Source organism: Pongo pygmaeus, chromosome 8 (assembly GCF_028885625.2).
Source record: "Pongo pygmaeus isolate AG05252 chromosome 8, NHGRI_mPonPyg2-v2.0_pri, whole genome shotgun sequence".
Lineage (NCBI taxonomy): Eukaryota > Metazoa > Chordata > Mammalia > Primates > Hominidae > Pongo > Pongo pygmaeus.
The window spans coordinates 24686517-24701186 of record NC_072381.2 but is presented as its reverse complement, the minus strand read 5'-3'; the positions used below and the strand labels follow the sequence as shown (position 1 = coordinate 24701186).

The window sequence follows — 14670 nt, the reverse complement described above, 5'->3', positions numbered from 1 at the left end:
CCTACTTTGTGCTGTGGGGTATCCCAGGTGTCCAGAACAATGCCTGGCACATGTAGGTGTTTAATAAATACTTGCATACATGAATGAATCCTTCTCTGTGTGGCAGATTTTTAAACACCGCAGGAAAGACAGCTCAGACTCCTCCCCCCACCCAGCAGAAAGTTTACCTTTCAGGGTAGCTACAGCCTCTCCCACTTGACGCAGGAGGAAAGCCCCGTCTTCCACGTCTTTCAGAGTAACCAATCGGCTGGCTGCCGTGGAGTCCTTCTTCAAGTCTTCAACAAAGTCTTCCAACTCGCTGCGGGAGCAAGGACACCGGCACATAGAGCTGAACACGAGGCCTCACAGAAGAAGAGCGGGGGCCGAGTGCCCGTCTCAGCCTCCGATTTTGTGTAGAGCCCCAGCTCCTCCCCTCTGCCTTTCGTGTGGTGGTGTGGGGAGTGCGGGGACCAAGTGTCCGTCTCAGCCTCTGATTCTGTGTATCTGTATAGAGCCCCAGCCCCTCCTCTGCCTTTCGTGTGGTGCTGGTGGAGGGGGGTCGCTCATCTTTAACAGTGGCTGGGAACATTTTGCAGTGGTGTGAGGCAGGTACAAGGAGGGTTTTCCAGGGAATGTTCCACATTGGCCCAAGGGATGATTGTGCCTGGCTAACAGAGGACCCAGTCTTTATATTCAGTGATGCTGATGCCAGCAGAGGGACAGAGGGAGGGATAGGTGGGAGGGTGGGGTAGGAGAGAGAGGGAGAAAGAGAGAGAGAGAGAGAGAGGGAGACCGACCTGCGGTGCAGTAAAACAAGAAGCCCACATTGGTTAATATCAGGCTTTTCAACTTCCGCATTTGACATTTTGGGCTGCGTAATTCTTCGCTGTGGTGTGGGGAAACTACACGGTAGGATGTTTAGCAGCACCCCTGGCCTTCATCTACTGGATGCCAGTAGCAACCTTGCCTACCCCAACTTGTGACAAACCAGAATGTCTCCAGACCCAGACATTGTCCAATGTCCCTGGGGAAGGGGGAGCAAAATTGCCCCTAAATGAGAACCTCTGGTTTATATTGATTGTCCCATCAACAAGGATGAACTCTTTCTTCTCCAAGCTACCAAGAGAAGAAATGATTGCAGAAAATAAAAATGACGACAGACGTGGTGTCTGTGGATAGAGGGGAATGCTAGCTCCAAGAGACGGAGATCGGAGACGAGGTCTCACCCTTGAGAAAACAACCACCTCCTTGGGCACATTACTAACCCCATCCTAAACACCTGCGAAGAGAAAAATCTCTCTTAAGGAAACAGGGATAAAGAACTTTCAGAAATGCGACCACTAGGGGGCAGTAACTGAACAGCGATTCCACCTCCTGGAGCCTGGAGCGTGGAGCCAGCGTCCGAAAGAGAAAAAGGAATGCACGGTGTCATCTGCAAACTGATGGCCCTCGAAGGCCCTTTCCACTTAGGTGGGCAAGTGGATGGAGCTCTGGATCGCATGGCAGCTGCGGGAGGGGTTCAGGCAGGATGTCACATGTGTTCAACAGGATCCCAGGGAAAATGACAAATTCCTCCCCTGCGAGAAGTGGGATGGAGTTTTTGGTGATGTCTTTCATTCTGTTATGAAAAATAAACCAAAATTGCTTGTGGCCATTTCAGATGAAATGATGCTACTTCAGGACCAGAGGGGGAAAGCCTCATCTGCTCATTGTCCACGTCTGTGAACTATGGAAAGGGGCCCAGTGTTCTGTGAACACACCCATGGGAAACTTCCTACAGCTATTGCATTCTTGACACGAAGAGATTGTGCTACCCCACTGAAAGGCTGTAAATATGGTAACTTCGTGTGGAAAAGTTCTTTTCTATTGCATAACCAAACAGAATGACTTCCCTGTATTGACTGGACACAGTGTCCAGTCCTGCAAAGCTTTGCTGGAAGAGCTAAGGACCAAATATTTTCCTGGTTCCGTTAACAACCAACGTGTCTGTCAGTGCGTAATTAATACTTCAAGGAGCTGTCATCTGACTCAAAGTCAGTCTGCCTAGAATTCTGTTTTGTTCTCTTCTATACAATATGCCTCTTGGATTTCACAACTTCGCATACAGAGACTCTTAAACTTCACAGCTTTATGGAATATACAGAAATGTATATTGATACAATTATACACAACAGTGTCACTCTATGCAAACGTTTATGATACCTACTTTAGATAAAACATTAAAAATCAAATTTGTTAATTCAAAAATGTAAGAGAGACATGGGGCTAAAATGGATGCTGGAAATACATTTTTGACGTGGTAATCAATATGACTTCTAAAATATCAGCTTTGCTCCACAGAATGTCAGATATTCATAGATGTCACAGTTTACAGCATTCTATTCGTTTAAGTTGCTTTTCATCCTAGCTTTGTTAAAAAGAAGCATGCAGTTTGTTGGCATGTATTTCACTTGACTGTTATTAGAAGACCAATTATTATTTTCATGTAGAAATTATCTAGACCCAATTTCTTTTCATAGTTTTATTTTTTATTTTTAGACAAAGTCTCTCTCTGTCACCCAGGCTGGAGTGCAGTGGCCTGATCTTAGCTTACTGCAACCTCCGTCTTCCGGATTCAAGTGATTCTCTTGCCTCAGCCTGCTGAGTAGCTGGGATTACAGGTGCCCGCCACCATGCCCAGCTAATTTTTGTATTTTCAGTAGAGATAGGGATTCACCATGTTGGCCAGACTGGTTTCTAACTCCTGACCTCAAGTGATCTACCCACCTTGGCCTCCCAAAGTGCTGGAATTATAGGTGTGAATCACTGTGCCCAGCCCATCTCTTCATAGTTTTAGACCCAAGTTTCTTCTCTCTGCCTTCTGAATGGCTCACCAGCAATTCAACCTAACATGCTCCACAAGGAGACTTATATTCTAGTGCTTGGAAGAAGAAGAAGGAGAAGAAGGAAAAGGAGAACGAGGAGGGAGAGGGGAAGGAAAGAGGGATATTGCTGTTCTGATATTCCAGAGTTGAAATTTCTGGCTTTTAAAAAATAAGCTCTTTTTAAAAATCAACGCATAATAGATGTGAGTTTTGGGGTACATGTGATAATTTAGCAAATATAATTTGTACGGATCAAATCAGTGTACTTGGGATATCCGTCACCTTAAATATATGTCTTTCCCTCATGCTAGAAACATTCTAGTTCTTCTTTTCTAGCTATTTCCAGCTGTCTTTTATAACCTGCTCTCTTGCCATTCAGATCTAGCCATCCAATCAGGTAACCTACTTTATACCTTATGGAAGGAAAATTTATACTACCATTATTAAAAGGATATATATGTATATAGATATTTTTAGTTTTTTTTTAACAGGGTTTTTGCTCTGTTACCCAGGCTGGGGTGCAGTGGTGTGATCATGCAGCCTTGACCTGCCAGGCTCAAGCCATCCTCCTACCTCAGCCTCCCAAGTAGCTGGGACCACAGGTGTGTGCCACCATGCCTGGCTGGGGTTTATTTTTAATTTTTATTTTTATTTTGTAGACATTGGGTGTCCCTGTGTTCCTATGTTGCCCAGGCTGGTCTTGAATTCCTGGGCTCAAGCGATCTTCCCACCTCAGCCTCCCAAAGTGCTGGGGTTACAGGCATGAGCCACTGCACCCAGCCAAAAGGATATATATTTCAAAAGGTGTTTTAAAGAAGAATTTTGAGAGCTAGTCTTAGGTGATGAATACCATAGGACATTTTGCATGTGGTTCAGGCCTCACTGCCTTTTGCCTGACGGATACAGTAGCTTCCCATATGGTCTCCTAGTCACTGATTCTATTTTCCCCTCAATCAGTCCCGCACATGATCACCAGAGGGACCTCTCTCCAATACAGCTCTAGCTTTGCTACTTCCTTGATCAAAAACAAAAACCAAAAAAACCCAAACACTCAGTGTCTTCCTCATCATTCTAGGCAGTAACTCTCAAATGTGAAGGTGCTTCAGAAACACCAGCTTTGTTTGTAAACTGCAGATTCCTAAGCTCCATCCACAGAAATTGTGAATCTGGGGGTTGATCCCCGGAACTTTCAAGAAAAGCCAGAAATCCAGGTTTCTCTTACAGAATCTTCCAATCTCTGTAGGCGCAGCCCAGACAGGCATCAAGCAGGTATGTGAGGCCTGAGTATGGTCTAAGATACAGGAAGTCAGTGCACAAATGGGAATGGTACTCCCCAAATATGGGATGTTATTAGTATCTTGCACCCAACTCTGCTGCCTAACTGGACTGCTCCCCAGCTCTCTAAAGACATCTTGCATTTTCCAGGCCAGAAACTTGTTGGTTTGCAGGGTTTTACTGCCTGGAAGTCCTTCTGTCTCTAGCCTCTGCTGATGCAATCTCCCCATCTTCAAGGCCACCTCAGTTGAGTTTAACAAACCATTTCTTTCTTTCTTCTTTCTCGTTTTAGAGATTGGGTCTTGCTCTGATATTCATGCTGGAATGCAGCGGCGCAGTCATAGCTCACTGCAGCCTTGAACTCCTGGGCTCAAGCGATCCCCCTGCTTCAACCTCCTGAGTAGCTGAGACGACAGAGGCATGCCACCACACCTGGCTAATTTTTTATTTTTAGTAGAGACAGGGTCCTGCTATGTTGCCCAGCCTGTTCTTGAATTCCTGGTCCCAAGTGATTCTCCCACCTCAGCCTCCCAAACTGCTGGGACTATAGGTGTGAACCATTGTGCCCAGCCTAACAAACCATTTCTGAAACTACTACGTGCAAGATACTGTTTGTGGCCTATGGGTCACACAAAGAATGACTTCATTCAGGTTAAGTCTTCCTGATCCCTGGGTTAGTCTCTCTTTTGTGTGGGTACAACTGGTACCTGTAAATCCCCTGTTCGGGGCTATACTCCTATTTATCAGGTTGGCTTTGCTAGACTGAAGATCCTCAAGGGCTCTTTGCATATTTTACTCATCTGGCCTTCCCACAAATCCAACCAGATAAAGCCGTCTTATGATATGTTCGTTCCATTGCCTCTTCTGTCTCATTCCTATGCTAGGCTGTAATCTCAGAGTATTATTGAGATTAAAGATGGCTTTTCTAGACCAGAAGTGAGAATTATCTCAGCTAACCAATAAACACAATTTTTAAAAAAAAGAAATTTACTGGCCACGAGTGGTGGCTCCTGCCTGTAATCCCAACACTTTGGGAGGCTGAGGCAGGTGGATCACCTGAGATCAGGAGTTTGAGACCAGCCTGACCAATATGGTGAAACCCCGTCTTTACTAAAAATACAAAAATTAGCCGGGCGTCATGGCATGCACCTGTAATCCCAGCTACTCGGGAGGCTGACATAGGAGAATTGGCTTGAACCCAGGAGGCGGAGGTTGCAGTGAGCCGAGATCATGCCACTGCACTCCAGCCTGGGCAACAGAACAAGACTCCATCTCAAAAAAATTTTTTTCATAATTTTATTGGAAAATTTATATAAATGTTATTAAAAGGATATATATTTTTATTTTTATTTTTAGTATTATTTTTTGAGACGGAGTTGTGCTCTGTTGCCCAGGCTGGAGTGCAGTGGTGCAATCTCGGCTCACTGCAACATTCCCCTCCCGGGTTCAAGCAATTCTCTTGCCTCAGCCTCCTGAGTAGCTGGGACTACAGGCACACACCACCATGGCCAGCTATTTTTTTTGTATTTTTAGTAGAGACTGGGTTTTGCCATGTTGGCCAGGCTGGTCTCAAACTCCTGACCTCAGGTGATCCGGCTGCCTCGGCCTCCCAAAGTGCTGGGTTTACAGGTATGAGCCTCCATGCCCAGCCAGGATATGCATTTAAAAAGAAGTTTTAAAGAAGAAACTGGAGACCTAGTTTTAGATAATTGGGCTGTCACAAAGACATTTCAGACAAATAACAGCCTTACCAACTCATGGTGGGTGATTAACTCTGTCTATAAATGTGTGAACTAAGTAGAATTTTGGAAGCTATTTTGAGATGTGGATGAACAGTGGCCTAATTTAATTTATTAGGAAAAGAATAACTCAAATTGATGTTTTTTTTCCCCTCTAGACTGCTGAAAGGGACACTCTAATTTTAATCAAACACATTAGGTTGGCATCCAGGGCGACATGAGCCACAGCTCCAGTAGGAGATAGGTAATTGAACACGTGCTTTCCATCATGGAAACCTCTTCTCATTATGGCCATGAGAAGAGTTTGCAAATTGCTCCCTTACAATCCCAATTTGAAAGATTTAAGTTTTCCAAGAAACAAGAGAATTATCAACACTGGAGAAACCCCTCAAAATTACTATTCATTATACTAAAAGGTGAGATAGTTCTATGATAAATCTTCATTGCATACCAAAACATACAATTACCGTAAAAGATGTGCCTGCCTGGTGACGGGGGAGTAATAAAATTCTGCTCATTTCAATAGTAGGACTTGATAGATGCTTTCAATGAGAACCTTAAATAACATTCATAACAGTTAAGGAAGCATCTTTCATTCTGGATCAGATACATTTTACATTTAAATTCTTCTTTTGCAATTTTAACTACAGTTGAATAATAGGAAGATAATTTTAGAGCTGTGTTATTTTGGCCATTAGTTTTAATTTATTGAGATGAAATATAGGCTTCCTATTTGTCACTGGGTTTTGCCATTTACTCCTTTTAATTTTGTGTGTTGCTGAGCCCTGGAGGAGAGTATGAAGCTGCAACTCTCTCTCTCTGTTTTTTTTTTTTTTTTTTTTAAGAGACAGAATCTCCCTGTGTTACCCAGGCTGGTCTCGAACTCCTGGACTCAAGCAATCCTCCTGCCTCAGCCTCATGAGTAACTGGGACTACAGGTGTGAACTACCGTGCCCAGCAATGCCGCAACTTTTAAAGAAATTCAGTCACCTAAGGACCACTGAATTTCCCGGGCCTCCATGGACAGGTGCTGAAGTGTCCACATATACCAGCATCAGCAGAACTCTAACTTATACACAGTAGGTGCTCAATAAAGAGAGGGCAAGACCACCAACTGGGAAGGACCTCCTTCTTAGCAATGATAATTTTCCTTTGCAGGTGAAACAGCTCAACATGCAAGTGACTGGCACTCACCACAACTTCTTGACGATCTTCTCTTCCTCATGAAGATATTTTTGTCTCTCTTGCTCCACTAGGACGCGCTGTCGCTGCACAGGATCCTCCAGTCTCTTCATTGTTTCCATCACTTTGCCACTGATTTCCAGCTCGGCCTTCTTCATCATCGCCCTCAGCAGCTCCTGGTTCTGCAGCTGTGAACACAAAAAAATCAACCTCAGTGGGCTCTGCCTGCCTGAAATGGAGGCGAGTGAATGCCTTGAAGTCTTCAGAGCACTTTGGGTAGACAGCCCTGTGGCTGAATCTTTACTTATTTCAGTGAGAAAGGAAAGGGAGCAAAGACTGTACATAATGTGGCTTCTTCCACCAGCATCTGAATTTTGGCAGCCAACTGGCAAGCAGACTGCCTGCAAGACAAAGGATCCTTCTTCTACTCTGGTTAATGCATCACGGACAACAGGCGTAAACTCTCACTGACGTATCTTTACAGGGAGCAGCACAGGGCACCTGCTTTGGAGCCAAGAAGACTTTGGGTCAAATCCCATACTCTCTCCCTAGCCCACTGTGAGACTTTGGGCCCATTATTTAGACTCCCTTGATCTTCGTTTCCTTACCTCTAAGGATGGGGAATCCACTTTCCTTGGCCATTCTTGAGGGTTACATGAAATACCGCATGGTATAGAATGGGAACCCAACACGTGGTGATTTGGCTATGAAATATGTCAGTATCAGTTCAAAGAGGATCCGTGTCCTTTTCGTTCACATGGTTCCATGTACCAAGTACCATGAAATCACAGATGCTTAAAACATAGGACTTTAATGTTGGCAATGATAATGATTCTAGATGAGTCCAGGGCTCTTGGCAATTTATGAATTTCTCTAGATTGGAGGTAGGCTACCTGTATACAGAAGCTCACAATTTCCAAACAGTTCCCAGAACATTCTTGTTTCTCATCCCAGAGAATATAGGAGGTGGGAGCTTTATTCAGGCTTCACAGGAGTCTAGTTGAACAATTGAGTCCCTGGAGCAGGACAATTTCCTAACAGCAGATCCATCAAGTGAATTCACTCAATCAGCCTCCATAACAATAATAGTATTATGCCTAGTATATTATCCCCAAAGTTCCACTGAAATATCATTTAACAAATTTCAATGTTTTCCTGTTTTCCGGTTTCATGGACTGGTTTATCATCTCATGGGGGTGATGATGTCTTTGTCAACTGTCCATTATCCATGTAAATTGAGGGGAAATGCAATCTGACCATGTCACCACCTGCTTAAAGCCACATCATGCCTTCTGTTTTCTCTGAATAAAGATAAAACATTTCAACACAGGCCACAAGCAGAACCACCATTAGGTCCCAACATCAGCACTGCATGGTTGATGAACTGGCCTCTGGGGAAAGACTGCCTGAGTTCGATTTCCAGTTTTACCACTTAGTAGATGTGTGTCCATGGGCAAGCTATTCACCTCTGTGTCTATCCAAAAAAGGGGCAGTGATATCTCATAGCTCGTAGGTTGGTCATGGAGACTCGGTGAGACAATAAAATAAAGTGTCTGGCACCAATCTAAACCTGAACACATATCAGCCATTGCTAGCAGGGAGGGTGAACTAGTGGGTGGAGCCTGGCATTTTGTCTGGGAGGGAACCACACAGAAATGTATTACTTTTAGTTACTTTCTCTACAGGACTCATGATCATGCCTCACACCACTTTTGCTAATGTCTTTTTATTGTGGTCTTAAAAGCCAGTCAATCACTATTTTGCTAAAAGGCATCATTTTTTTGCTTGTTTTTTTTTTTTGAGATGGAGTTTCACACTTGTTGCCCAGGCTGGAGTGCAATGGCACGATCTCAGTTCACTGCAACCTCTGCCTCCCGGGTTCAAGCGATTCTTCAGCCTCAGCCTCCCAAGTAGCTGGGATTACAGGTGCCCACCACACCACCACACCCGGCTAATTTTGTATTTTTAGTACAGATGGGGTTTCTCCATGTTGGTCAGGCAGGTCTCGAACTCCTGACCGCAAGTGATCTGCCCGCCTCAGCCTTCCAAAGTGCTGGGATTACAGGCATGAGCCACCGTGCCCAGCCAAAAGGCGCCATTTTTAGAGACAGTGTACACAGAACAACATCCTCCTGTGCTCTCTCTGGCTACAGACCATTCTCCAGGTGCTGGGCAATCTGGTCCCTTCCCTTGTGGCTAATCTCCCTCCTTGCATGCACCTGGCACTCTGCTCCAGCCATACATCATTTCACTTCTTCATAGGGGCCAGGCTCCACTTTTTTTTTTTTTTTTTTTTTTTGAGACACAGTCTCACTCTGTCACCCAGGGTGGAGTACAGTGGTGTGATCGCAGCTCACTGCAACTTCCGCCAGACTCCTATTTGCCAGGCCTTTGCACCTGCTATTCCCATCTCCCAGAATGCTCTTCCCTCCACCTGTTTAATTTCTGCCCTCCACAGAGTCTCTGGTACACTGTGTCTGGCATATCAGCAGAAAACTCAAAATACATCTGTTGAATGAATGAACTGAATGAATCAGTAACATTGATAAGAACAGGCAACAATGAAGAATCCAAAATTCTTCTCTAAATGGTTGAAACCTGCTGTGACCCATGGGCTTAGATATGTGTTGGGATCAGCTCTCCCGTGCCTTGTCTTGCTCTCACTGCAGGGATGTGGCAGGGATACAGGTCAGCACTGTTCATATCGGTCAATTAACCACACACAGCAAAGCCACGTGCTACCGCGATGATTTGCTCAACTTCAGTCCCTGTGTCCAATCCCACAGAGCTCCTGCCTTTGAAGGGGAGGGGGAGTGAGTGATGACAGGGATGTGAGGGGAAAATGAGTAGATAATTAAATGGGTCTAAGAGTGACCAATGCCTGGGTTCCGACTGAGAGATTCTCATTTTACTGGTCTGAGGTACTGTCTGGTTGTTGGGAATTTCTAAAGCTCCTCAGATGATTTGATTTGCCACCAAGGATGATTTAGTGGACTAAGAAAAGGGCTTTTGAATAGACAGATGAGGTCACTGTGCCATGGGCTATGGGGCACAGCAGGGCACCTAACCATCCTGCCCAAATTTTAAAACAAGCTTATGTAAATCTGGGGTCTGGTTAGACAGTGGATATTAACAATGGATATCATGCTAGAAATTATTGGTGGAATATTTAAAATTCATAAAATTAAAAGGCGGGAAAAGTGAGGCCCTGAGAAGTCCAAGGACACGTTCAGGGTCTGCTCGACAATTATAGAGCACAGTTAGGATTAGAACCAGGTTTTCTGAATTCAACTCATCAATTTCCCCACCACCCCAAGTTGTTCTTCTATCAAGGCAGGGAGCATGCCATTTTGTTCACAGCTACAAGCAGTGTGTGGCACCTGGTAGGTACCCAACATATACAGTTGACACTTGAACAACACAGGTTAGAACTGCATGCATGGGTCCACTTATATGTAGATTTCCTTCCTCTTCTGCCACCCCTGAGACAGCAAGACCAACCCCTTGTCTTCCTCAATCTATTCAATGAGAAGACGATGAGGATGAAGACCTTTATAATGATCCACTTCCACTTAACGAATAGTCAATATATTTTCCCTTCCTTATGATTTTCTTAATAACATTTTCTTTTCTTCAACTTACTTTATTGTCAGAATACAGTATATATTTGACACAGCAGGCATGTGAAAAAACAAATACAGTATATAATATGTACAACATACAGAATATGTGTTAATCAACTGTTTATATTATTGGTACAGTAGGCTATTAGTAGTTAAGTTTGGGGGAGCCAAAAGTTATGGATTTCTTACTGCATGAGGGGTCAGCACCCCTAATCCCCATGTTGTTCAAGGGGCAACTGTATTTGCTCTATGAATGAATCGCAATATAACGTTTCTGAAAAGGATAAGAACATATTGGAAAATACAACTGGGCATAATATTTAAATGCAACTAGACTTACTCCACTAGAAGAGGAGGAGAGGGAGAGTCTCTGTTTCAATTCTAGGCTTTATTATCCTCCTGTCTAGAAAGCGGGGCCTTACAGGATCCTGCTGAGGGTACTAAAGAGGGAAGCTGTCATAGCTCACCGGCTGGCACGTGGGCAATGAGGAGTGAATCATGAATGAACAAGGTCTACGTAGGTTCTCTGTGTGCCTTCCCAGTTCCCTTGCCCTCCCTGCCTGGTGTTCTTGCCACTGTCTCCAGGCTGCAGGACAGTTCCTGCTTATCTGAGCACAGTGTAAAAAAGTGCTAAAGATAGGATGTGGATCACCATCTTTCTCTAAATGCTTCAAGTAAATTATTTACTAGAAGCTCAAATTGTTAAGTTGGTTTTTGCTTAAGAGGTGATACCTACATTTCAATAGCTAAAATCAACTGTCTTGAGGCACAAAGTTTACAAACAATAAAACATATCCATCTTAAGTGCACAGTTCAATGAATTTTGACAAATGTATACACTGATGTAACCACTGCTGAAAGACAGCTAAATATTTTATCACCCTAAAAAATTCCTGTGAGACCTTTTACAATCAATCCCCAACCCACAGCCCAAAGAAACCGCCAGTCTGCTTTCTGTCATTATAGATGAGTTCTTTGTGTTATAGAATGTTATAAAAATGGAATTATATAACATGTGCTCCTTTGTGTCCAGCTTTTGTTCAGAATATGTTTTTCTGAGATCCAGCCCTGTTGCTGAGTTTTTCGGTGATTCATTCTTTTATTGCTAAGGGACATTTCATTGTACAAATGCATATAACAAAATTTTAATATTTGTGTACATTGACTTGATTCTTGTGATCTTGCTCGAGTCACTTATTTTTAGTAGTACGTTTTGTAGATTCCATTTAATGTTACACATATATAATCATGTCATTTGTGAGTAAAGCCAATTAGACATTTTGCTTTTCGATTTGGTGCCTCTATTTCTTTCTCTAGCCATACTGAACTTGCTACAATCTTCAGTACAGTGTTCAACAGATGTGAGAGTAGGTTTCTTGGCCTTGCTCCTGATTTTATGGGGAATGTGTTTAGTGTTTCACCATTAACTATGTTTTCTGTAGGTCATTCACAAATATTGTTTATCAAGGTAAGGAAGCTTCCTTCTACTTCTAGAGCGCTGTTTTTATCATTGATGCTAAATTTTGTTACATGCTTTTTCTGCATTTATTGAAATATGATTTTTCTGTTAATAAGGTCAAATACATTGATTTTTTTCATATTAAAACAATCTTGCATTCCTGGAATAAAACCCCAGGATAATGTATTATCCTTTTTCTATATTGCTGGATTCAGTTACTAATGTTTTGTTAAGGATTTGTTACATATATTTTCATGAGGGATATTGGTTTGTGGTTTTCTTTCCTTATAACATCTTTGTCTGGTTTTCCTCTTAGGGTAATGCAGGCTTCATAAAATGAGTTAGGAAGTATTCTCTGTTTTCTAAAAGAGTTTTCTTCCTTTCAATACTTTAAAGATGTCATTCCACTGTGTTCTGACTTGCCTTTTGTTTCTGATGAGAAGTTGGCATTAATTCTTAATTATGATTCCTGTATGTAATGGGTTTTCTCTCCACCGCCAGCTGCTTTGAAGATTTTTTCATTTATCCCTGGCTTTTAGCAATTTGATTACCATGTGCTATGGTGTAATTTCCATTGTGTTTACCATTCGAGGGGTTCACTGAGCTTTTCTGGTCTGTGGATTTATAGCTTTCATCAAATTTGGAAAAAATTCAGTCATTACCTTTTTGAATCTTTTTCTCTTTCCATTTCATCTTTTATTAATATTGTCTCACGGGTCACTACATTTTAATTCATTTTCTTTAGTCTTTTGTCTCTCTATACTTCAGTTTGAACAGTTTCCATTGCTGTTTTTAGGGTGACTGACATTTTGGGCAGTGATTAATCTTCTGTTAAGCACATTTGGATATTGTTTTTCAGCTCTTGAAAGCTCCACTTGGATATTTTTTATGTCTTCCATTTCTTTCCTCATTATGTTCATGTCTTCCTTTAAATCCTTGATAATAATTATAATAGCTGTTTTGAAGTCCTTGCAGCTGATTTCATTATCCCTGCCATGTCTGGTTGGTTTCTCTTGACAAATTTTTCTTAAGGTTATAGGTCACATTTGTCAGCATCATCACATGCCTAGTAATTTTTGAGTGGATATTGGGCATGGAGCTTTGAATTTTGTTGTTTTACTTTACAGATTTTGGACTTTCTCTGGCAGACAGTCCAGTTACTTGTGGATCAACTTTGTCCTTTAAAGGCTTGTTTTTAAGCAGTTAGGTTAAATCTAGGGTAGTCTTTCCTCTGGGGCTAGTTTAGTCCTAAGACTGAGGCACAGTCCTTCTCCGATCTCTACAAAATGCCCAGGTGCTCAACAAGGCCTCTTCACTTTTTGCTTTTCAAAACGTGAACATCTCCCAGGCCTGTGTGAACTTTGGGAACTTTTTGGCTTACAGCCCCCGACTTAGTCTTTGCCTGGCTTAGTGGTTGCTTTCATACTGTACATGCTTGGCTTAATATTCAATAACAGACCCATTTACTGATGTAGTTTTTTCTCTGCAGAGCTTTCTTGTGTTTGGTACTCCAGTCCACCAGTTCTAGCTGTTTCAGCTCTCTCTAAACTTTGGTCTTATCTCCTCAACTCACTGTCAGTGTCATGCTTGGGTTTTTCCTTCCTGCACCAAGATCTGAAAAGTGCCTCCAGACTGAAAGCTGGGTCAACTGTAGTTTTTTCCCCATTCTCCTAAGGATTACGGTCCTGTGTTGTTTAATTTCTGAAAACATTTGTTTCATACATTCGCTTATTTTTCAGTTTTCTAGTTGTCAACAGTGGGAGGGCAAGTAGAGTTGCAGTTATTCCTCATAGCTGGAAACATAATTTATTAAAAATGCTTTGCCATTTTTATAAGCACTCTTAGACAGGAATAATGCTCTTGGCCATTAAAATTTTAATTGGACCAAATAAGTTGTCCAAATCACTTCACGGAGAAACTAGAAAACTGCCTAAACCTAATTCCACCCACCTGAAAATGGACCTATATCTCACATACTCAATTTTGATTTCTTAGGTAAAATCTAAGACTATCAGTCTTGCCAACAATGGATAATGTAATTGGACTGATTTTGCTGTCTAGCAGCAACATGGAACAGTGGTTATACCACAAATCAGAAAGATTCAGGAGGAAAGCCAGACCTCAGAATGACTCCTGATCCCACCTGGATCCGTTCCCTCAGGCTTCAGGGAAGAAGACAAAGGATGCCTGGTCACAGCTATATAACCCATGTTATTGGGGTGCTGTCTCCCCATCTTAGAAAGTCTCTTGTTGTCTGAAGATCTGACTAGAGCTTGGTACATTGTAAGCAGCGTAATCGTCAAGCTCTGTACTACTTCCGTTTATTATTTCTGCTTGGCAGGGGACACGGGTCAGTTGCACATGGGAAACTCCAATATGCTGTTCTCAGGGATCTGCATTCCCGTGACCATTGTTATGCACGTCAGAAGATAAATGAGACCCTGGCACATTTCCACGAGGCACTATCTTATAAAAAGACACGTTAAGGAAACTGTGTTGAATTTTATCATTTCAAATACAAGGATTCTATACACTACTATGTTTATTTT

General features: G+C 42.6%; 1 protein-coding gene across 47 annotated transcripts in view; it reads right to left on the bottom strand.

The window, feature by feature from the left end:
• The window catches only part of KIAA1217 (KIAA1217 ortholog), an 850426-nt gene that overhangs the window by 27232 nt on the left and 808524 nt on the right, over nucleotides 1-14670 (bottom strand). For all 47 annotated transcript variants that reach the window (XM_054436086.2, XM_063669656.1, XM_063669658.1 and 44 more), the window contains 2 exons: nucleotides 7052-7227; nucleotides 168-298 (listed from right to left, as the gene is read on the bottom strand). In XM_054436086.2, the coding sequence (XP_054292061.1) occupies nucleotides 168-298; nucleotides 7052-7227 (307 nt within the window). The remainder of the gene's footprint in view (nucleotides 1-167; nucleotides 299-7051; nucleotides 7228-14670) is intronic.